Source organism: Chinchilla lanigera, unplaced genomic scaffold, assembly GCF_000276665.1.
Source record: "Chinchilla lanigera isolate Chin_1 unplaced genomic scaffold, ChiLan1.0 scaffold00036, whole genome shotgun sequence".
NCBI classification, from domain to species: Eukaryota; Metazoa; Chordata; class Mammalia; order Rodentia; family Chinchillidae; genus Chinchilla; species Chinchilla lanigera.
In genome coordinates, this window is record NW_004955437.1 from 9,870,710 (window position 1) to 9,893,727 (window position 23,018).

The 23,018-nt window shown below is 55.9% G+C and overlaps 4 protein-coding genes across 6 annotated transcripts in view; 2 read left to right on the forward strand and 2 right to left on the reverse strand.

Annotated features, from left to right (window-relative positions):
- The first annotated feature begins 1,939 nt into the window (after positions 1-1,939).
- Positions 1,940-7,750, forward strand: Hsp90ab1 (heat shock protein 90kDa alpha (cytosolic), class B member 1). 2 transcript variants are annotated; one of them, XM_005389809.2, is made up of 12 exons: positions 1,940-2,041; positions 3,199-3,345; positions 3,673-3,879; positions 4,002-4,161; positions 4,425-4,558; positions 4,657-4,965; positions 5,478-5,643; positions 5,842-6,032; positions 6,127-6,274; positions 6,399-6,667; positions 6,960-7,293; positions 7,374-7,483. In XM_005389809.2, exons 2-12 carry the CDS (start codon positions 3,199-3,201, stop codon positions 7,481-7,483), a joined length of 2,175 nt encoding a protein of 724 aa, XP_005389866.1. In that variant the 5' UTR covers positions 1,940-2,041. The 2 variants fall into 2 exon arrangements, with proteins under 2 accessions (XP_005389866.1, XP_013372293.1); XM_013516839.1 differs by lacking the exon at positions 1,940-2,041 and having other exon boundaries at positions 7,374-7,750.
- Positions 7,751-7,882: 132 nt separating this feature from the next.
- Slc35b2 (solute carrier family 35 (adenosine 3'-phospho 5'-phosphosulfate transporter), member B2) lies at positions 7,883-11,722 on the reverse strand. The gene is made up of 4 exons (XM_005389810.2): positions 10,848-11,722; positions 10,274-10,464; positions 10,015-10,169; positions 7,883-9,302 (listed from the first exon to the last, which is right to left on the reverse strand). Exons 1-4 carry the CDS (start codon positions 10,856-10,858, stop codon positions 8,364-8,366), a joined length of 1,296 nt encoding a protein of 431 aa, XP_005389867.1. The 5' UTR covers positions 10,859-11,722; the 3' UTR covers positions 7,883-8,363.
- Positions 11,723-11,750: 28 nt separating this feature from the next.
- Positions 11,751-18,139, reverse strand: Nfkbie (nuclear factor of kappa light polypeptide gene enhancer in B-cells inhibitor, epsilon). 2 transcript variants are annotated; one of them, XM_005389811.2, is made up of 6 exons: positions 17,729-18,139; positions 15,514-15,616; positions 14,771-14,993; positions 13,485-13,573; positions 13,099-13,392; positions 11,751-12,251 (listed from the first exon to the last, which is right to left on the reverse strand). In XM_005389811.2, exons 1-6 carry the CDS (start codon positions 18,031-18,033, stop codon positions 12,186-12,188), a joined length of 1,080 nt encoding a protein of 359 aa, XP_005389868.1. In that variant the 5' UTR covers positions 18,034-18,139; the 3' UTR covers positions 11,751-12,185. The 2 variants fall into 2 exon arrangements, with proteins under 2 accessions (XP_005389868.1, XP_005389869.1); XM_005389812.2 differs by having other exon boundaries at positions 13,153-13,392; positions 17,729-18,138.
- Tmem151b (transmembrane protein 151B) overlaps positions 18,032-23,018 on the forward strand; it is a 12,191-nt gene continuing 7,204 nt past the window's right edge. Inside the window, exons 1-2 of the mRNA XM_013516736.1 lie at positions 18,032-18,228; positions 22,612-22,750. Coding sequence (XP_013372190.1) covers positions 18,032-18,228; positions 22,612-22,750 — 336 coding nt within the window. The remainder of the gene's footprint in view (positions 18,229-22,611; positions 22,751-23,018) is intronic.

Sequence of the window (23,018 nt, forward strand, 5' to 3'; positions counted from 1 at the left end):
GGGTGACTGATGTTAATTTATCTCTTAGGCATATAGGCCTGTTTTTTGTGTGTTTTTGTTTTGTTTTTGTGTTTGTTTTGTTTTTGTTTTGTCTTTGTCTTGAGGCCTGGCCTCCAACAGATGCAGCTCTGGCCACAGTTGTAAAGTGTTTTCATCATCTATATTGACAGGAGGGGACACAGAAGGGCCTAGCCCTGTCTGACTGCCTATATTTCTATCTAGCTTTGCTGTCTATAATACTATCACCGAGCTATAACCCTGGCCTTTTATTTTATTCTTTTTTTGTGTGCTGAGAATCGAACTCATGACCTCAGGCTTACCTGAGCTATATCCCCAGCCCTTATTTTAATATTCTGGGTCTTTTTTTTTTTTTTTTTTAACAAGGTCTTGCTATTTACATTTAGTTCAAGTTTGCCTTTAAGTCACTATGTAGCCCAGGCTGGCCTCAAACTCGCAGCTATCTTCCTGCCTCAACTTCCCATGGCCTGAAATTACAGGCACGTATTGTGTTAGGATGAGAAAAAACAATTTCCATACTCCAGCAATATTTGGGATTTTCCCAATTTAGAAAGTCCTCGGGAAGCCTCTGAGCCTTCTCTGGTCCTGACCCTGCAGCACCAGCCATCCCTCTTGTGCTTTAGACCTGGGTCCTGGGAGCTCCCCTCCACTTCCGGAGCAGGCAGGGGTCTGGCTGGGCGCCCAGGGAGACACTGAAGCCATGGTTTTCCTGTTTATTAAACCCGCAGGCTCACTTTCACCAGCTCACAGGTGACGAGTGGCGCACACTCTCCCTGACAGGAACCCAGGCCTGGCACGTGTTGCGCCCGGAGCGCGCAGAGTTCCGGCCCAGGATGCTGCTCCCGGATCCGGATGGGGGCAGGATCAGCACGCAGGACCCTCTCCACACCACGACTTCTCCCAGGCCGCGGAGAACAGGACTTGAAGCAGGAAGGCCTTTGTTCCCTGGATTCGGCCACGAACAAGGCGGATCGGAGAGAAAACCGGTCCCGGGCTCGTGGCGACGTCTCCCCATTATTGCGGGCTGGGAAAGGGGCAGGTGGACCCCACCTGCGCAGGGAAGGGAGAGGCCATTCTCGGAAACGACTGTCGCGGGCCTGTGGGATGAGACTCAGAAGCGGGGACCGGGAGACGAATGGACTCGCAGCGCCCCTTCCGCCGAGGTCTTCTTCCAGCTCCCGCAAGGAAGCCGGGCCCCCGCCCCCCTCCGCCCCCGAGACCTAGGCCGCGCGTGGAGAGGCCCGGAGCGCACGGCACACAGGGAGGGGACCAGGACCCAGAGAGCCGACCACCCGGGGCAGCCGCCCATAGCTCAGCTCTGGCCGCAATGGAGGCGGAGCCTCCAGCGGGGGCGGGGGCTGCGAGAGGCGGGGCCCCGGAGGCGCCTGGAACCTGCTGGAAGGCCGCAGCACAGTCGCCCCTTCCGCCGCTTCGGCAAAGAATCCCCCAGCCCTACCCGCGTCGCCCGCCCCGCGCCGCCCTCCGGGCTCCGGGGCGGGGTCGGCAGTCTGGATGTGGGGGGGCGCGGCGCGGACCCAGGAGTGGACGTGGGGGCGGCAGTAGAAGTGGTGGCCGTCTCTGTTAGGGTCCCCAGACACTCCAAAGTTTGAGGGCAGCCAGGGGTCCTCGACTGTAGACCCTGTTTACACCCCACAATCCCTCCCGCTCCTTAATCCGAGGAGGTCGTGTACTGCGTGCGCAGATGGGGCTGTGAGCCACAGCCACTGTGCGCTCTGCCCGCTGCCGACCCTGCTGCTGGCGCGGAGCGGGGAGCTCCGGGTTCCCCCCTCAGACTAGAGCATGACGTCAAGGTGGGCGGGCGGAGCAGGTGCGGGCTTTTTGCGCCTACTTTAAGGCGGAAGGATCCGTGCCCCGGCTCCCGGCGGTGCTCCGCCGTATATAGGGCGGCCGAGGGCGCAGAGCAGCTCTCTTGAGTCACCACTGCGCCGCTTGTCTTCTGCGAGCGCGTCGGACACGGTCCGAGCCGACTTGCTCTCTTGTATTGCAGCCCTTTGCGGTCAAGGTAAGGCCTCGCCCTCCTAGGCATCTCCCTCGCGGCCCTTGGGGGCTGCCGTTTCTACTGCCCTTCGGGGAGCTGGGCAGCGTCCCCCTGTTGGCCTGCGCGAGTTGGGTCTGGCAGCGCTGGAGTGGGACGGCAGGTGCGGGCCCCGAGCGTGTCCTCGGGGCCCCATGTGTGGGGCGGCGCTGGCCGCGAGGCCGGGACAGGAGACGACCGCACGTGGTGGCCGCGCCGCCCGGACGCTGCCATGTTGGCCTCCACTTCCGGGCGCGGCTACGGGGGCCGCGGTGCGCGGTGACTCAGCGCGGCCGCCAAGCTGGCCTCGCGCCGTGTGCTTCTGCCGGGAGTTGTGTCCGCGCGGTCCCTAGCGACGCCGCCGCACCCCTTGGGACCCTTTGCTGCGCCCCCGGGCGTGAGGATGCGCGGGGGAGGCGGGCTCGAGCGATGCATGATCCCTTCCCCCCTCCTCGGCAGCTGAGATTGTTCTGGAAGCTTCTGGAGCCTGGCGCCCCGCCCCAATGCCCGGATGCTGGGCCGATGGGATGGTGCACGCGGCGCCCCCTCGCTGTCCTCTCGCGCGCCTGTGGGGGTGATGAGGCTCGGCCACCATCTTCCCTGGGTTTGCCTTGCACGCGGGGGTTGCAGTGGAGCTTCTGATTCGCCAGTCCTTTGTCCGGGGTTAATTGCCCTTTAGATGGTCTCAGTTCTTGTCAGGGCTCACCTGGCCCTGCTGGGTGCAGCGGCATCCTCGATGGACTTGGATTTTTAAGGGGGTGCGCAGTTAAACACCTGCTGTTTTTGTTAGGTTGGTGTTGCCCTGAATCACGTAACTGCACAGTGAGTGGCGTTTGGGGCCGAGCGTAGGCTTTACCTTACCTGAGCTGCCTTATCTAGGGGCCCGGGTTTGCTGGGCGATGCTGAGGTCTTCGTCACTCATCCCTGGGTCCTGTGCTTCCTTGAAGGATACACTAGGTTTTTCTTCACTTGTGAACTGGTTTCCCACTTAGTGTGAAGCTTAAAGGTTTCTCCAGAGATGTTTTCGGTCTCTTGGGAGAGGATAGTACTCAGCTCAAAGCGGTTTTAATGCAGCGTCTAAGGTCTTAATTGAAACCGAGGTGAACTTCACCATTTTTACTCCTTTCTACTTCTTGGTCTTTTAGATGCCTGAGGAAGTGCACCATGGGGAGGAGGAGGTGGAGACTTTTGCCTTTCAGGCAGAAATTGCCCAGCTCATGTCTCTCATCATTAATACCTTCTACTCCAACAAGGAAATTTTCCTTCGCGAGTTGATCTCTAATGCTTCTGATGTGAGTGCTCTGGTCTTTTCTCCTGGGGTATTGTGGTTTGTTATTTGCTTTTTTGCTTCATATTGCTGAAGATTGAAAAGGGGTAACATCTGTTGGAGCTCTTGTTGCAAGGGGTAAACAAACAGTTCTAAAAAAGATTGGCTTTAACTGGCGGCCATCTCTAAAAGGGGAGGTGCTCTGTCACGCATAAGTGGGATATTGACTCTGGGTCTTAAATCTTATGGGACAATGAGAGTTGAGGCTATTTGGGAACAGAAAACCAGATTTTCTTTGGATGAAGAGACGGCTATTTAAAAAGTAGATGTAAGCAGTAGTTTATATTAACAGGCTTTGGACAAGATCCGTTATGAGAGCCTGACAGACCCTTCCAAGTTGGACAGTGGCAAAGAGCTGAAGATTGACATCATCCCCAACCCTCAGGAGCGTACCCTGACTTTGGTGGACACTGGCATTGGTATGACGAAGGCTGACCTCATAAACAACTTGGGAACAATTGCCAAGTCTGGCACAAAAGCATTCATGGAAGCTCTTCAGGTCTGTGATGCTTCATCTGTGCACATGCATTAATGTTCTCTAGGGTTTCTGGCTTGGCTATTTATTAAAACTGACTTAGCAAAAAAATAAAACCTGTCTGACTTTCTGAAACTCTTTGGCAGGCTGGTGCAGACATCTCCATGATTGGGCAGTTTGGTGTTGGATTTTATTCTGCCTATTTGGTGGCAGAGAAAGTTGTTGTGATCACCAAGCACAATGATGATGAGCAGTATGCCTGGGAATCTTCTGCTGGGGGATCATTTACTGTCCGTGCTGACCATGGTGAGTCTGCTTCTCCTTGTAGGTGGCTCAGGGTCCTTTTGGAGTAACAAGTATGAGAGGTTATGAGCATCCTCTTTGTAAAGCACTTTTCTTTTTTGTTTGTTCGTTTTTTTCTGGTACCGGGAACCGAACTCACGACCCTGGGCTTGCCGGGCAGGCGCTGTGCTGCTGTGCTAAATCCCGAGCCCCTGTAAAGCACTTTTCACTACACTTGTGCTTTTCATATTGTGTCTGTACTCATATTCATGCTTGGCTGTTTCCAGGTGAGCCCATTGGCCGAGGCACCAAGGTGATCCTCCACCTCAAAGAAGACCAGACTGAGTACTTGGAGGAGAGGCGGGTCAAAGAGGTGGTAAAGAAGCACTCACAGTTCATAGGCTACCCCATCACCCTTTATGTGAGTATGTGCTATGGCTCTTCTGCATGTGCCACCTGCCATTCTTGCTTTCCTAGTATCATGTTCTCCAAAGTTAACTGTTATATTTGGTACTTTAGTTGGAGAAGGAACGAGAGAAGGAAATCAGTGATGACGAGGCAGAAGAAGAGAAAGGTGAGAAAGAAGAGGAAGATAAGGATGATGAGGAAAAGCCCAAGATCGAAGATGTAGGCTCAGATGAGGAGGATGATACTGGGAAGGATAAGAAAAAGAAAACCAAGAAGATTAAGGAGAAATACATTGATCATGAGGAACTGAACAAGACCAAGCCCATTTGGACCAGAAATCCTGATGACATCACTCAGGAGGAATATGGAGAGTTCTACAAGAGCCTCACCAATGACTGGGAAGACCACCTGGCAGTCAAGGTGAGAAGTGTTGGATGTCAGGTCAGATGGGATGTGGACCTTGCTTAGCTGTTTGGTGGCTGAGAGCTTTGGAAGATGTGGGGTCCCCCATGAGTTTGTGTCCCTACCACAGTGAAGGACATCTGACCTCTCCCCAGTGACTTGACTTTCTCCTGGTAGAAGTCTGGGTGGTATGGTACCTGTAGCAGTCTTGACACATGTAGGGCTCTGATCCAACCTGCTGTTAAATTTATCTAAGGATTACATACAGCTTTGGACCAATCTAGGTTGGTTTGGGGTATTCGAGTGCAGTTTCTTTCGAGAGTTACTCTGGTGTTTGACCCTAGTGCTAGAAGGAGGGTCATTGTTTCATCTCACCACTTTATTTTTTTTTTTTTTGGTTCTGGAAATCGAACTCAGGACCTTGCACTTGCCAGGCAGGCACTTGTGCTGCTGAACTATTTCCCTGGCCCCTCCACCACAATTTTGTCCCCGAAATACAAGGATGTTTTATCATCTTGGGTTTCTTTCAGCACTTCTCTGTGGAAGGTCAGCTGGAATTCAGGGCATTGCTATTCATTCCTCGGCGGGCTCCCTTTGACCTATTTGAGAACAAGAAGAAGAAGAACAACATCAAACTCTATGTCCGTCGCGTATTCATCATGGACAGTTGTGATGAGTTGATCCCCGAGTACCTAAGTGAGTATCTTCTGAGCCCGGTGCACTGGGGTGGGCTTTGAGCTCTGGAGCCTTCTGGGAGTAAATTCTTCAGACAATTAAAGGTTCTCATCAACGTAGCAAGTGAAGATAGGCGAGCAAAAAGCCTTGTGTTTAGACCTGGGTCACCATATCTGACCCAGCTGTTTTTACTGAACTTTCTGCCCTGGTTGCTTTCAGACTTTATCCGTGGTGTGGTCGACTCAGAGGATCTGCCCCTGAACATCTCCCGAGAAATGCTCCAACAGAGCAAGATCTTGAAAGTCATTCGCAAAAACATTGTGAAGAAATGCCTTGAGCTGTTCTCTGAGTTGGCAGAAGACAAAGAGAACTACAAGAAGTTCTATGAAGCATTCTCAAAAAATCTGAAGGTAGGGAGGCAAATACTTAATAGTCCTTTTGATTGCTAGCTTAGTAGATGTATTTTTCATGTATTTTTTTTTTCTAACCTTTTTATCCTTAAAGCTTGGAATCCATGAGGACTCCACTAATAGGCGACGCCTCTCTGAACTGCTGCGCTATCATACTTCTCAGTCTGGAGATGAGATGACATCCCTCTCTGAGTATGTGTCCCGCATGAAGGAGACACAGAAGTCCATCTACTACATCACTGGTATGTCCCACTGGGTCTGAGCAAAGCTGCCTTGGCGAGTGGGGTGGGGCAGGTCGATCTGGACCACCTGAGGTTGGCAGGGTGAGGCCTTTCAGTGTCTAAGTCCCATTTGCTAACCCCTCAGGTGAGAGCAAGGAACAAGTGGCCAACTCTGCCTTTGTGGAGCGTGTGCGGAAACGCGGCTTTGAGGTGGTATACATGACTGAGCCCATCGATGAGTACTGTGTGCAGCAGCTCAAGGAGTTTGACGGGAAGAGCCTGGTGTCTGTGACCAAGGAAGGCCTGGAGCTGCCTGAGGATGAGGAGGAGAAGAAAAAGATGGAGGAGAGCAAGGCCAAGTTTGAGAACCTGTGCAAACTCATGAAGGAAATCTTAGATAAGAAGGTTGAGAAGGTGAGCTGTTCTGGGATTTCTGCCTGTAGGCTGGCTTCCTTCATCAGACTCCCCAAGTAGTCAGCTTCCCTGGGGCATTATTTCAGCTCCTTGCAAGGGTAGCAATTTAAATCCTTTTGTTCTCACCACTCCTGTCTGATCTAGCCCTAACATAAAGTGGCTGTTTCTGGATTGAGATGTTACAGGCCTGCCCAGGTTGGCCTCAGACTCCTGGGCTCCTCAACCTCCTTTATTAGCTGGGATTAGGTGTGTGCTGTCCTGCTAAAAATAAGGTTTCCATGCCTGTCCACAGGTGACAATCTCCAATAGGCTTGTGTCTTCACCCTGCTGCATCGTGACTAGCACCTATGGCTGGACAGCCAACATGGAGCGGATCATGAAGGCCCAGGCCCTCCGCGACAACTCTACCATGGGTTACATGATGGCCAAGAAGCACCTGGAGATCAACCCTGATCACCCCATTGTGGAGACGCTGCGGCAGAAGGCTGAAGCTGACAAGAATGACAAGGCTGTCAAGGACCTGGTGGTGCTGCTGTTTGAGACTGCACTGCTGTCTTCTGGCTTCTCCTTGGAGGACCCCCAGACCCACTCTAACCGTATCTACCGCATGATCAAGCTGGGCCTGGGTAAGTGGGAGCCATGAGGCTGTCCCCATGCAGAGTAGATCTCTTGCCGTCATTCTGAGTCCTTCCTTTCTCTTATGCAGGCATCGATGAAGATGAGGTGACTGCGGAGGAGCCCAGTGCTGCTGTTCCTGATGAGATCCCTCCCCTTGAAGGGGACGAGGATGCATCCCGGATGGAAGAAGTTGATTAGGCGCTCCCACTGTAGGAAACTTGTGCCCTCTGTATAGTGTCCCCAGGGCTCCCCCAGCAGCCTGAGTGGTCCTGTCCCACCTTGCTCCCTCTGCTGAGTCTAGTGATTTCTCCTGCCCTGTGTTGAAAGCAGGAAGCAAGGGCCTTGAGCCCCATCCCCTCCATAATTTGACAGCAGGGTTGGATGTTATGTATTGTGATCTTATTTTTTTGTTTATTTTGTTCTGAAATTAAAGTATGCGAAATAAAGAAGATGCTGTTTTATACAGTTCTGCTCTCCTTTCACTGCTTGCTTCTGAGTATGAGTATACCTCCCTTTTCTGAGCGCAGCAAGGTAAGGTGGATTCTTTCTGGGCAAGCCAACACATACCCCTCCAGGCAACCAAAACATGGGGCCAAGTCTGTTGCAGCAGTTTAATAAAATAAGAGCAAAAAGTGACATTTCCAAAGTACCAAAACCTGCACCTGCCTCAGCCCAGAGGCACAGCAGCAAGCACTGGGCAGGGCTCCACCCCTCCCCAGCACAGCACCATCCTCAAGAGTCCTACCCCTGGGAAGCAGCATTTAGAGTTGTGCTTTTCTCACAAGAGTAAGAAATGCAGGTCAGGTGGGGTCTGAAGGAAACAGCCAGCACAGGTGAGGGCTGGTGGCAGAGCCCACCGCTGGTCCAGATTTGACCTGGAAAATGACTGCCACAGGACTCCTACTTGGGGCACAGGTGGCTTAAGGCAAGGGAGGCTGCCTCCTGGCTCCCACCCCACCTGTAGAGCCAGCCTGATACTAAAAACCACATCTACCCTGGAGCCAGGGCCTCAGAAGCTAGAGTGGGAGAGGCCAGAGAAATGGGCACATGAAAATCCTGCCACTTTACCCTTGGGCCCTCAGACCTTCTGCACAGGGGACTCAACAGGCACAGCCTTCTTTCCCCGCTGCTTTAGCCGCCCCCGGGCATAGACTCTGAGTAGGAGGGCAGCAAACACCACGGCCACCCCCAGCCCACCCACCACAGTGACAGTGTGGCCATAGAGCAGGCAGGAGAGGAGGATGGCAATGGCCTGGCGGAGGGTCATGATGATGGTGAAGATAGCAGCCCCAAACTGGCCAATGGTGTAGAAGATGAAGAGCTGGCCAAAGGCAGAGCAGATGGAGAGCAAGAGGGCATGGGCTGCGAACTCACTGTGCCGCCCCATGAAGCGGGTCCCCTCCAGGAGAGCCCCTTGCTCTAGGAGTGAAACCACTGTGAAGACGCAGGAGAAGAAGTTGACCCCAAACATCATCTGCACAGATGACATCTTGTGAGCAAACAAAGCGTCCTGCCAGTTGGAAGTGAAGCTGTCAAAGGCGATATAGCCTGTCAGTAAGAGGAGGCCCGAGAGCGTGGTGGCTGGGGAGCTGCGGGGCTCAGGGCCGCTAGACAGCAGGAACATGCTGACTCCCATGGAGATGAGGCCGGCCGTCAGATACTCCCAGTGCTCGTAGCTGCGCCTCGACACCAGCTTCCCCATCAGCATGACAGGGATCACCTTGGAGGCCTTGGCCAGCACCTGCGTGGGGAAGCTGACGAACTTGAGAGCCTCGTACTGGCACCAGCTGCTGAGCACATTGGACAGGCTGGCGAAGGAGTACTGGTACATAGGCGCCCCATGTCGAGGCTGCTTGCAGAGGACACAGGTGAGGCCCGCCACTATGAGCGCCAGCACTCGGTTCATCAGCACCAGGAACTGCGAGTCTGTGAAGCGCTCGCCAGGTGACGTGGCTGTGGCCCCGTAGCTTCGGGTCATCACTCTTTCCTGCAGCACACCCCAAGTCAGATAGGACACCTGCGTGGCCGACGGTGGGGACAGGAATCAATAAGCAAGAGAAGAGGCAGACAAAAGTAGATCACAACCGCCCTCTTCAGCATGGTTCAGAACAATACATGTTATGTGTGTTTTGGTTCCTCTGTAGTAGAAGTTTTTAAGTTTCCTCCCCACTCGTGGAGGAGTGTGGGGGAAAATACAACACATGCGCTGGGCTGTTCAGACCAGTCTGTGCCTGCAGTAAGGGTACTGACAGCTAGCTTCATCCGAAGTGTTTCCCCGTTTACAACCAATCCAGAGGCACATTCAGCGTGGATACAAGGTGGACTGGTACCGCCCCACTCCACAGGGCTGTGTGGTCAGCATCTTAGCGTCCCTCAAACACAAGGAAATGAAGAGCTCCCCCAAACTTTTATCTGTGCGTGAGACACAGTGGTGCAGGGGGAAGTGTAATAACAGCCCGGCACAATGGAAATCAGGAAAGCCTAGGATACAAGCCCTCTGTAAGCACTAGGTATGGTGAAGTGATCATGTATAGTTAACCTTCAGTACCAGCACTGGCTAGGGGAAAGAGGAAAGAAGACTTCCTCAAACACATCCAAGGACTGGGCGTGTTTGTCCAAGGGAGGAGGGAGACGGAATGAATGGTACTGCCTGACCAGTCAACCTTTGGCTTCCACAGTCCCTGCCCACCGAGGGCCACCGCAGGAAGAGGGCAGAGCCTGCTACCTACCTGCAGTCCCATTGCACAGAAGAGCAGTTTAAGGGCCTGCCAAGTCGTGGTGGTCTCTGCTGCCTCTGTCCGGGAGACCAGGGGGACCTCATCGGAGGCCTTGGGCTCATTGCCAAACACACAGGCTTTCACCAGGGGGAAGCAGATACCCCTGCCTGAAGAATGCAGCAAAGTCAGCCCGGAAGCCCCTGCACAACCCCGCCTGGCCCTGTCCAGGTCCCATTCCGGCCTGGACGTCCACCAGCCCTGTCCCGAACACCTGTTTCCAGGTAGTTCCTCCGCCTGAAGTACTGCACCAGGAGGTAGCCAGGGACCATGAAGCTGGCGTAGCCCGCGGCGTTCACCAGGAAGCGGAAGAGCCACAGCTGCGTCCACGACTCCGGGGGGGCCTCGGGGTCCCCGCCTGCGCCCAGGGAGGGCAGCGCCGCCAGCACCACCACCGCCCACCACCTGCGGGCCGGGGCAGCCGGGCTCGGGCGGGACGCCGGGGACAGAGGGAGGGGGAAGGCAGCCTCCGCCCGCCGGGGACAAAGGCCTCTCTCTGTGGCCACACAGGTCCCTTCTGTCCCGCCCGCGGCCGCCGGCCACACAGGTCCCCTCTGTCCCGCGGTGCCGTGCCCCTCCCCCGCCTCCGCCCCGAGCGCGGTCCCCGGCGTCCCGATCCCCGCCTTGCCGAGGCTTCTAGCGGCCCGGCCCAGGCGGGCTCGTGTCCCCGAGGTTCCGGGCAGCGCCACGAGGGCCAGCCTGGCGCGGGGACCCCCACCCCACAAGCTGGCCCTGGCGCCGTCACGTGGCCAGGGCGCGATCACGTGCCCACCACTCCGGGCCCCCACCTGGTGTCCATGGCCGGACCGTGGGGCGGGGGAGTGGGGTCCCCGGCTGCGCTTCCACCGCTCCCGCCGCCGTTGCCACCGGCTGGAGAAGCAGCGGAAGCCTTGTGCGCCCGCCTTCATCCGAGTGCCCGCCGCCGCCACAGCGCCCCCGCGCGGCCCGGAGGTGGCGTGGCAGGGGACGCGGGACCCTGTGCCCCAGGCTCCCCGCAATGACTGATTTGGGATGAAGACTTTTTCCTTTTCTGGCCAGATCAGCAGTCCCGATCCCTCATCCCTGTGAACTTTGAAGCTCCACAGGCACTATAGCCCTGGGTCCCATCGGGGCACACTCTGCAGGGCGCCCCACCCACCCACCGACCCCTTCCACCAATGTCCCTTAAGGGAGCCCATGGCAAGCTGCCATCGGTGTTGGGGTTCAGGATGGTAAAGGCTGTTGCATCTGTTGGACCCCGAGTACCAAGGGTCACCAGCACAGGCCTGACCAGCAGGGCCCGTGTGGCAAGAACAGAGAGGAGGCGTGAAAGGGTGCAATATCTGGTGCCCGCCAGGCAGGACACTCTCCTCTGGGATTGCGTCTCCCATTCCCTTCCCTGCCTCCCTCCAGCCAACACCCCAGCCAACACCCCACCCAGTAGGGCCCTACCCTACTCAGGGGCCATGAGGTCACAGGGCAACCTGCCTAGGCACACACACAAACAACGCTAGAAGGTAAACACTTTCAAGTCTTTGCTAATATTTTAGTGTCATTACTGCCCCAAAGGCTCTGCACAGGGCCCTCTGTGTGAATTCTCTAGACAACAGTGTTTTCATTTTTTTTTCCAATACTGGGTGTCCAACCCAGGGGCGATCTACCCCTGAGCTACAGCCCAGCCCTTTTTATTTTGAGACAGGGTCTCACTAAAGTGCCCAGGCGGGACTCGAACTTGTGATCCTCTTGCCTCAGCCTCTCTAGTAGCTGGGAATACAGGCCTGCACCACCACCTGCGCCAGGCTTGAATTCTCAACAGCAGGAAGATGGGACCCCTGGGGGCCCTGCTTTGCTGTTTCAGTCTCTTCTCACTTGGGAGCAGCCAGGCCTTCTCCCTGGATGGCACCTGCAGGGTGGCCGATGTTGGTAGAAGCGACAGCCCCTGCACTCTTCCAGGGGCACACAGGCTTCACTAAGACACCTTGGGTTTTGCGTGTCCAGTCCACCAGGAGCTCTCCTTCCAGACTCCTCTCAACTCACGACTGTCCTGCCCTAGGCTTGGGCCTCAGTCCCTAGGACGCCAGAAGGGCAGCCAGCCTGGGTCCAGGCTGCAGCACGTGCGGCCCCCAGACTCCCAGCCCTACCCGGCTTCAGTCGGCACACAGCAGCGGCTTCCCTGAGATCTTCAGATCATCGAAGGGCAGGAGAGTGAGCGGCTGAGAACAGAGGGCAGCAGGGTCAGGGCCACTGGGAGCAGCTGCGGAGGTGGGGACCTGGGAAAACTCCTGGGCCACCCCTGCCTCACAGCTGAGGGACATCAGGGAACACATCTTTACCACCATTCCCCAGTCATTCCTACATCATAGGCCGTGGGCCAGATAGGGCCCTGACGCTCTCGGAAAGCTATCTATGGAGAAATAACAGACAAGAGGAACCCGTCCATCTGTTTGTAGCTGTTGGGGGATAGGAAAAGGGTACTCACAAAACATTTGGAACTTTTTTGTGTGTGATGCTGGGGATTGATCCCAGGGCCTTCATGCTGAACTATACCCCCATCACTTTTTAAAATTTATTTTTTGAATCAAGGTCTACCTAAATCATTAAGTTGCCTGGGGTAGGCTAGAACTTGAGATCCTCTTGCCTCAGCCTCCCAGAAAACTCAGATTACAGGCATCCACCAAAATGGCCGGCTGCACTAGACACTTAAAAATAGGAAAGACTATATAGAAAATCTGGGTTTCACTTTAAAAATTTTCAAGAGCCGGAAATCTCAGTACATTCTTCCCCTGCAGAGGTGGGTGAAGCCAGGGGGCAACCTGAGGCCTACTACTTTGGTTTCCTGTGAGCCTCACCCCGACAGGGCTCAGCACCCACCTCTCCTCCCATTCCCTAGCTGCAGCACCCTGAAGGCATCCCAGTGTGGGGCCTGGTCCTGACCAACTACGAAACAGGCTCCGTGTGGGGCCAAGGTGCCCAGGGTGCTGTGGTGCTAAGTGGTAAGCCCTGGTTACGCTGCAGAGTCCTAACTCCCTGGCCCCCAGCTACAACAGTCCCAGTGCCCACCTCAGCTATGGGCATGTAACGCCCACAGAGCAGGGGAGAGCATATGCCTCTTACATCCTCAGCCAGGTCCTGGGGTGTCTCGTCCTCCACATTCAGCAGCAGGGCATCAGCACCAGCTTGGCACAGCGTGTATGAGATGCTGCTCAGGCCCCGGCCAGCAGCCAGGTGCAGCGGTGTGCAGCCGTTGAGCATTCGGGCATCCACCTGGGCACCTGCCTGCAACAGGAACTGCACCAGGCTCCGCTCCTGGGTTTCCACGGCCAGGTGTAGGGCCGTCTTCCCACTGGTGCCCTCCTAGAAGGGACAGGATATCAGTAAGGCCTCAGGGGCAGTGGGTCAGGCCTGGCACTTGGGGGGGGAGGGCACCTGGTGCTGGGCTGCCTCACCTGGGCATCGATGTCAGCCCCGTTCTGCAGCAGCAGCTCCATGAGCGGCTGGTTCCTCTGCAGGGTGGCAATATGGAGGCAGGCCAGGCCTGGGGGCGGGAGGTGGGGTGCTAATGGGCATCCGGACCCCCTGCCCCATGGGACCCACTGCCCACTAGACATCTCATCACAAGACAGTTAGGGCACAGCCCTAAAACCCCCACAGGAGTCTGAGGGGAAAGGACCTCAGAGTTTCCACCTTTCAGAGTCATGTTATTGAAACTGTCATGCTTCAGGGGTCAGGCAGCCTGTGACAGCCCCCAACACACACCCTGTCCCATGATACACCCCACCCACACAACAGGGACACACGCGGGGACCCATGCTCACTAGGGCACTACATGCCCTCAAGCCCAATCCTGGCTTCTCTGATAAATAGGGTCAGGGGACCCTGTGGTCCCCAGCCTTTCCAGAGACCATCTGATCCTGTGGACTCCTGTGGCACTGGGGTTAGTTTCATTCTTTTTTTGCGGTCTCCTTTTGGGTGTTATAATAGAGATTCAGAGTTGAATTTATGCCCTTTATCTCCTTCAAATCCCTGTTCCTAGGCCCTGTGCTCCGTGAGTCCTTCCTTGACCACCCCACTTAAAAATCGTATCAATTCTCCCCACAGTTAGCACTTGCTCCCTGCGAACACACTGATAACACACTTCTTACATTTCTTACATTTACTGTCTGTCTCAGACTTTGTTTTGCTCACAGATGCAAGCCTAGCTCCTAGGAGACCCTTAGTACATTTCTGTTGAATGAATGAGTTTATTTAACCTCTATTTAACCCTCTTTTTTTCCCTATTTGTGGTACTAAGGATTGAACCCAGGACCTTCACACTAAGTTATATCTCTTGCCCCTCACCCATATTTTTTGAGACAGGGTCTTGTATGTAGTTGAGGTTGGCCCTGAACTTACTAACTCACTATGTAACCCAGGCTGGACTTGAACTTGTGATCCTCCTGCTTCAGCCTTCCAGGGTGCTAGGACTAAGGGGTATGCTACCATGATGGCTTAAACTAAATTATCTTAAGGATAGGATTTAGATTTCTGTTCAGCACACCATAGGTGCTGTATAAATTCTGACTCATTCATTCATTTACTCCTTCATTCATTTCTCTATCCAGCACAGCTCTACTGAGTACCCATACGCTTAGACCTGGAGAAGTACCAGGGGTCAAGATGGGACCCTCCCTTTCCTGAGGCTGGGGTCCCCATCCCCTGTCCCCCATCCTGTAAGACCTGGGGCTGCCCGCACCTTGCCAGTTCTGCAGCTGGAGGTCCAGGGGGTGGGCTGGTCCTCGGCCTGGCTCTGGCTGCCCCTCCAGCAGGCAGCGGGCGCAGGCCAGATGCTGGCGCTGGCAGGCCACATGCAGGGCTGTGTCACCATGTCGGTCCTGCAGCGTGCGGCTGGCCCCTTTCAGCACCAGGGCCCGAACAGCACTTGGCTGGTCCAGATGCACAGCCAGGTGCAGAGCAGTCTGTGGGGACAGCAGAAGGTCACAGGGAATGTGCTGGGGTGGTCACAGTCTCCAGATTCCAGCCTCATTTTGGGGAGCAGCCCCCAAAGCCCACAGTCTGCGTCTCCCAAGTCTTTCTTGTCACCCCACCAAGTTCTGGAAGCAGAGCGAAGGAAGTGGTCCTTGCTCTTCTTTAAGTCCCTCAGCCTCTGGAGAAAGGACATGTGGGGGCCAAGGCCAGTCCCTCACCCTTGGGGAGACGGGCAGGAGGGGCAGGGTTACCCTGCCATCTCCCCTGGAAGCCCTTCCCATAAGGCTCCATTCAGATGCCACTTCCTGCACTGTGCCTTGTCTGGCAGCTGGTGTGTGCCCTCATCACAGCTCTAGTTACCTGCTGTGTGACCAGGGAGTGCAAGGGCTGTGTGCTACTCCTCTGTGCCCTCAGCTCTCACCTGTGCCTCGCACATAGCTCCAAGTGAATCCTGGGAATGCTGCCAGGGCACAGACAGGTACCTGGGGACCGCCTCTTCCCTGCACTCACCTGGTAGAGATTGTTCTGAATGTCCAGGACCTCCTGGGGTAGCAAGGCCAGGCAGCATAGCAGCATGGCCGGGGCCTCATGGATCACTGCCAGGTGGACCAGCCTAGGGCAGGGGAGGGCGCAGGGTCAGGGCCTGGAGCCCAGGTGGGCCCGGGTCTTGGGGTTAGAAGGAACCCATCAACCTCTAACAAGCGCTCGTGATGTGGGTGCAGGAAGTAAGAGCTGGGGCCAGGAAGTGAGGGTGGGTGTGGGAAGCCTAGACTCGGGGGTGGGAGCTCCAGGTTTCCTTGGCAAGGGCCCGGGCTGGGTAGCACACACAGGCATGGTGCTGATGGACAAGGGCCTTCCTGTCCAGCCTGCCCACACCTCATGCTGCTCCACCCCAGGGCCCTGCCAGGCCAGCTGCAGCTGAGAGCCATACCGAAAGCTGCAGAGTGGTTCAAGGGGGTTTCCAGGGCTGGGCTCCCCACCTTGCCAGGCAGGAGGATGGGGAACAGAAGTGGGGTTCCCCCAGTGCCTCCCAAGGGAGGGAACAGCTCTTGGAAGAGGGATGAGGAGAGAGAAGTATTTGCCTTGCTGCCCTACCCTTCCCAGGGCCTTACAAGCCCTTCCATGTCCTTGTGCAGTCCAGGGGACTTGTATACGATGGGAGACAAGAGTCACAACCTAGGGACAAAGGGGGCAGCGGGAGGGAAGTTCCAGTTCCGGGGTTTCCCCACGTCAGGTGGGGAAAACGAAAGCAGGAGCTGCAGGGTCTGGGCTGGGCAGCAGCGAGGAGCAGGCTGGCTATCATGGGCGGGGAGAGGGCTGCACAGGCCACAGGGCCAGGCTTTGGCCTCAGGCAGGCGGGTAGCCCAGGAGAGAGTGACAGGGAGAGACACACAGCTCTGGAAATCCCCTCAGCCAAGGCCTGCTCTGGGGCCACATTCCTGCCACCACCTCTGTTTCTCCCTGTCTCCCCTCCTCCCACTTCCTCTTCCTACTTTCATGTACCTCTCAGCCCAGGAAGACAGGACACCTCTTGGAGGAGACCCACAGGGGAGCCCTGACACTCCCTCCTGTGCAAGCGCGCGCACACACACACACACACACACACACACACACACACACACGGAGCACCTGTCTGATTAGAGGTGGCAAAGCTGGGGCTGAGAGGCCAACAAGACAGCAATGTCAGAAAGTCCTCACTCCTGGGTCAAAGGTCAGTCATGGGACTCTGGCATGGAGCCCCCACAACCTTGGGGTTCTGGGCTTGGGGTTCAAAGGCCCTGGCTCTCCTCCCCCTCACTGGGTCAGAGGCTCTTCTGACCTCAGATGAAGACCCCTGCATCTCGAAAACATGCCAGGACAGATTCCCGTGTGCCCTGCCTTTGCTTATTACCATCTCTGATCTGGGGCTCCTCTGGCCCGCCTCTGTTTCTCATCCCCAAACCCCAACCACTCCCTCCTCTACCAGTGTCGTCTGCTTCCTGGGGCAAATCTTCAACCAGCCAGCCTGTCCTACACCATCCCTCTTCCTCCAGCTGCCCCTGGCCCAGTCTCCACCAAACTCCACCTGGGTCTCGGGGAGGAGGGGGAGGAGGGGGGGTGGGACAGGACAGGACAGTGAGGAGGACTTCGGGGGCTCGGAGGTGGCGCGTGCTGGGGAGCCTGGCTTCAGCCCTCACTTCCCCTTTCTGAGCAGAGGAGGAAGTAGGCTGAGGAGCCGGCCACCTCTGTCTGCTGGGGCAGCAGTGCCCCACCGAATCACCCCCTTGCTTGCAGGGCTACCCCAACCCCGTACCCCTCGCCCCGAGCTTCCAGGCCCCAAAATGCAACCTGTAGCCAGACGCCACTTGTTCCTTGAGACAGGGCATTCCGAGGTCAGGAGCTGGGAATCCCAGATGTTGAGCAAACAAGGATGCCCCCTCCCCCAGCAAGAAGAAAACAACTGGACCGGGCCGGGGAATTTTTCTCTTCCCAAGGGGAAGACTGGGAGATTTCCAAGATGCGAGCTCGGGCTCCAAGTGCTGGGTGGGGCCCCTGCTGGCTCTGCCCACTCCCACAGGAGGCAGAGGATGCCAGGTGCTGGGTCTGGGCTTGGAGAGAGCTCAGAAGAGTAAGTATGGAGTTTGCAGAAGAGAGCGGGGGCTGTCCCTTGCAGGGCCTCGAAGGATCTCCGAGATGGAGGTGGGAGCCCTGGGCAGCAGCCTGCCCCAGCCTAACCCGTACTCACGTGTCGCCGTCCTCGGAGATGTAAGTGAGCGCTTCGAGCTGCTGGGCGCTCAGGGGCCCCGCGGGGGGCAGTGGTGAGCTGGGGCTGGGGGGCTGGGGCTCGGAGACCCCGGGCAGGGGCAGGGGCTCAATAAGCGAGGCAGAGGCGTAGGCCGAGTAGACGCGCTCGCCCTCCTCGTCCTCCTTGGCGGCGCCCGGGGTCGCCGGGCCGGACTCGGGCAGCGAACGCAAGGAGCGCAGCGACTCGATTCCCGAGTCGCACTGGCTGTCGTCCGCTTCCGCCAGGTCTTTGCGCGTTCCAGACATGTCGCCGGCCCCTTCCCGGTCGCCGTCCGCCGGCGGCGGCGAGGGCGCCGAGCTCCGCCGCCGAGCTCCGCCGCGTCCACCGCGCCGACTGTGTTCGCCCCGCCCCAGCGGCGCTGGGCACGCCCCCGCCACGCCCCCGACGGCGCTTCCGGATCGAGGCCCCGCCCCTCCGGAATCCCCCGGACCCGCGCTTGCGTAGGCCGGAGTCATGGTTACCGTTCTGACTCACGCCTGCGGTGACGAACTCCGCGTTCATTCATTCGCTCTCTTTGCCTTTCTTCATTCCATTCGTTAATTTCATGCGTTCATTTTTTTTCTTCCTTCATGTCTTCTGTTTCTTTATTCATTCATTCCTTTCAAAATTTATTTGTTCATTCATTTATTTATTTTTTGGTAACGGGAATCAAACTCGGAACCTTGTGCTTACCAGGCAGGCGCTTGTGTGGCTGACCTATATCCCCGGCCCTTAAAAATTGTATTTTACAAAGTTGAAGGTTGAACCCAAGACCTTGGACCGCAGTAATCCCCAACCCATGTTTGCAGTACATAATGATCACATTCCTCGTGGGGACTTTTTGCGTGGACATAACGCATCTCTGTTTTGTTTTCACCCTTTTCCTCTCCCCACCCTCCGTCATTTGGTTCCCTTCCCTTTTACAAAAGATATATCTGTTTCTATTATCTTATTTTGCTCTTTTATTTACTTACACTTTGTGATTCCTTTGTTTAGAGGAATATTTATCAATGTTCTGCACAAGTTGGACGCTTTGTGGAGGGGCGTGGAAGCACTGCTTCTTGTCCCCTGCCTGGATCCAGGAGTATGGGTGGAGAAGAGAACTCATTAGGATCCCTGGGGCTCTGTGCAAAGGGCTTCCTCTCTGTTGCCCACACACAGACCTGGGCATGGGGCTGTCCTTCTGGCAGGTGGTTTTTCTCAGGCAGCCCGCTGTCTTATGAGCCAGTGGTCATGGGCCTTCTTCCTTCTCACGGTGAACCACTGACCTCAGGCGGTTGTGGCATCTGGCCCCTCCCTCCCAGTGGTGCAGGAAATTTAGTTCCTCATGGTGGGGCTGGGATGGGGACGTCCCAGGCCCAGCCCTGGCCCGAACATCTTCCCTTCCCTGTCCCTGCCTTCCCTGTGCCCAGGGAGGCCATCACTACCCAAAGATAAGCTTTAAGCCAGCACCTCCTGATTTACTCCTACCCACGACCCAACTGCCATTGTTCTTGGCCAGCAGTGCTCTTAGAGGATCATCCCCAAGGGAACAGCTGTGTGTGTGTGTGTGTGTGTGTGTGTGTGTGTGTGCGCGCGTGCTGAAACAGGGCCTTTGCACTGGCTACATCCCCAGGCCAGCCCTTTCTAAAATGTTTTTATTTTGAAACAGCACCTCACTAAGTCCCTAAGTTGCACAAGCGGGGCTTAGACTTGCAAAGCGCTTACCTCAGCTTCCCAAAGTGCTGGGATTACAGGCACATGCCAGGATGCTCGACTTCCTTTTCATCTCTGGCTTTGGGGAAAGAAGCTGGTTGAATGTGGGCAGCTATGAAGCAGCACCCTCCTGCCCCTCCCCCCTCAATCTCGTTTTATTCACCCATCCATTCACTCATTTGACAAAACACAGATGGGACTTCTGCTATCTGCCTGACACTGTTCTCTGCAGGGAGCATGACCAACTATTACTGTAACAGTCATAACCAACTCCCACACTCCACCACCAAGGAATTCCCAAGGTCCAGCCTTCAAAAGGCTTCCTAGTGATTACAGCTCAGAGTGGTTTCACTAAGGCAAGCATGGGAACAGGTGTATTGGAGGACACGGCCAACTAGTCAGTGGGGTGAGGGGCAGTGAAAGTTCCATTTGGGCTGGAAATGGAGAGGGGAGAAGGGTGGGGGAGGAGAGAAGGGTTTGGTCTTGTCCCCTGTTCTCCATCCACTGCAAGACCAGAGAGTGAAGGATGCCTTGGGCAAGAGGCCGTGAGGACCACCAGGGGAAAGCCTGAGGAAATCAAGACTTCTCCTTCCCTTGGGGGCACTTGGATGCAGCTCAGTGGTAGAGCACATGTCTAGCAAGTACAAGAACCCGAGTTCTAGCCTCACCCCTTCCTTTGGGGCCAGTGTGATTTCAGATGTCCCAGGCTCCTCCCCTTCGTGCCCCTCTCCCTTCTTCAAAGTCTGCAGGAGAAGCGCCATCTGCAGGCCAGTTGGGTCCAAATGTGGCATCACATCCCATCTCAATACTGAAAAGCTGAGGCCCAAGAGGTGAGCTCATTTGCCTGAGGTCTCCCTGCAGTCCACCTCCCAACCTAACCCAAATCCTGAAGTTTGTTTCAGTGACACCTTCCTTTGTTTTTGTTTTTGAAATGTTCTTTCTTTGTCAAGGTAGAAGTCACAGAGGTGGGCATCTGAGCCCCCTGCTAGGACACAGATCTCAGGAAGCAGGCAGTGATTTCCCTTCTAATTCACATGGGTGGAGGCTCAATTTAAGAAAAATCCCAGCCCAACCAGCCAGGCATGTGCCTGATGTGTGGCAGCCCCCTTTTTGGCCACGTGAGGTCAGTATTGAGTCACACACTGCCCTCTGCACTCTCCCAGAAGTGAATGGGAGGAGGAAATACGGCAGTGGTATTTGGATGGGTGACCTGGGGATTTGACTCAGGTTGCAGTGTGGTCAGGGGCCTGGCTTTGTCTCCTCAGCAAGACTTCCAGGGCAGGCCCTTCTGGTCCTTCTGCCTCCCTACTGGTTTCCTCTATGGTGGCCTCACTCCCCATGTCCACCCACCCTGCCAGGCTCATCTTCAGGAAACTGGGCTCATTTCCACGGTGACCCACAGTCAGGTGGGTCTTTCCACCCCCTTCCTCACACCCCTTTTCCTGGCGCTTCCTGGGAAGGCTAATGAGTGTGAGAGGAGAAGGCAGGGGTGCTCGTTTGTCTCCCGGGAGCTCCAAAGTCGGCCAAAAGGATTTGGGTTGTTCCCTGTGCCATTGCTCCATGAGGCGGAGAAGTGGGTGTCCGGAGAAGGATTTTAGACATCGAATGGGCTGGATGTGGTGGCATACGCCTGCCTGTAAGAGGATCGCTAAGAGTTTGAGGCCAGCCTGGGTTATGTGGTGCGTTCAAGGCCAATCTGAGCTACACAGCAAGACCCTGTCTCATAAATAAATAAACTGAATGGGAGACTGAGGAGCTTGTGCACGTTAGGAAAGGTTACTGGGCCAGGAATTCTCAGGACCTCTACTCCTGTCTGCAGGAGTCCTGGACTTGGCTCACAGTCTGAAACCAGGACAGGAAGTGCAGAGTTTGGCTGTGAGACTGACTTCCCCAAAAAATGGGTGGGAGACATTGGAATGACCCACCACACCAACCCTGGCCTTTTCAGGACCACAACCTCTTTGTTAGGCAGGAAGAATGGATCACCGCCTTGGAGAGGGTCCTTCCGGCCAGGCCTGAAGAGTTCTGAATCAATTGGTAGCAGAGAGGACCCATTGGACCTTGCCTGCAAAGGGAAGGGAGGGAAATGGCTGGATCAGAACTGGGGTTTGGGGGGGGGCAGCAGTGGCTCTCCTGTCCCAGATGAGACCCAGGAAATGCCTGGGCACATCAGTATGCCTGTATCCCATCCCCCAGGGTCAGATAGATATCCAGGCCTTGCCGAAAGATGACTTCCTATCTGGAAGGTTTCCCTAGATTTTTTTTTTTTGTCTTTTTGAGACAGGGTCTCCCTATGCAGTTCAGGCTGGCCTTGAGCTCACTTTGTAGTCCAAGCTGGTCTTAAACTTGATCCTTCTGCCTCAGCCTCTCGAGTGCTGGGATTACAGGTGTGTGCCACCACGCCTGGCTCTCTAGACTTTTGAATGGGAAGGATCTGAATTCTAGGAGTAGCTCTATGCATGCCAGCACGCTCCCTCTACCTTGGTTCCTTCTGGGAAAAGGTGCACAGTTATTGTATATTGAAGGCCCTAATGAAAAGTAAAGCTTCACAGCAGCTGTGCCCAAAGGCTGATGGGTGGCCTTGATCACATTCTATCACAGTGATGGTTCCAGGGCCTCCCCTCCCCATTAGATTTGTCCTTCGTTGTGGTTAGGAATTGGGGGCAAGGTGCAGGGGTTACAACTCAGTACCTTGCACATGTTAGACAAACGCTCTATCTCTGAGCTACATCCCAGCCCTAAGAGTGGGAACTGCTTTTTCTGCGCAGGATACGCAGTAGTTAGCAGATTCTTTTCATAGGACGGAGGTGCTGGATGTGGGGAGGCTGCCTGCAGTCCCCCAGCCTGGCGGGGCCTGTACTTCTACCTCCCACATCCACAGCTCAGGGCCTCTGAGACTGTGCAGCTGACTTTCCTGCTGAAGAATTTCCTGCTGAAGAAATGAGGGCTCAGAGAGGGGAAGACGCTCGCCCAAGGTCACCCAACTCGTTAGTGACAGCTAGGATTAAACATCAGAACTCAGCTTCCTCGATCTCCAGCTTAAGGCACTGTGCTCACTTCATTCCTTCTGGAGAGCTGAAAGGGGACAGAAGATCTGAAGATGGTTCGGTGGAGGCCGGTCCTGCATCCTCCTCTCTGTCCTCTGTCAGTCCTTTCTCGAATCCAGCTCCCTATTCTCCCTTGTACCTGACTTTCCCCTTGGAGCCTGGCTCCTATTCGACCCTCAACCAGCAGCACCTGGCAATGAGGACCTTCCGGGGCCAGGCCCCCTATCCCCTCCTGGCCTGGGTCTAGGACCTGGGGAGCAGAGACAGGGTGTCGGTCCCCTGCGGCGCCCCTCGCCGGGAAGGATGGGGGGTGCTGCGTACCGACCTCCCGGATAGGCGCACGATGGGCACAGGGGTCGCGCGCCGATAAGGAGTGCGGGGAGCCCCTGTTGCTTCTCCCCTTTGGGGGGTGGCTAGCAGGCAGGCTTGGGGAGGGCGGAGTTTGGGGGGCCGGGGGCGGGGCTCGGCGGCGCCGGGAGGAAGAGGGGGGGCGCGCTGGCTCCAGCTCG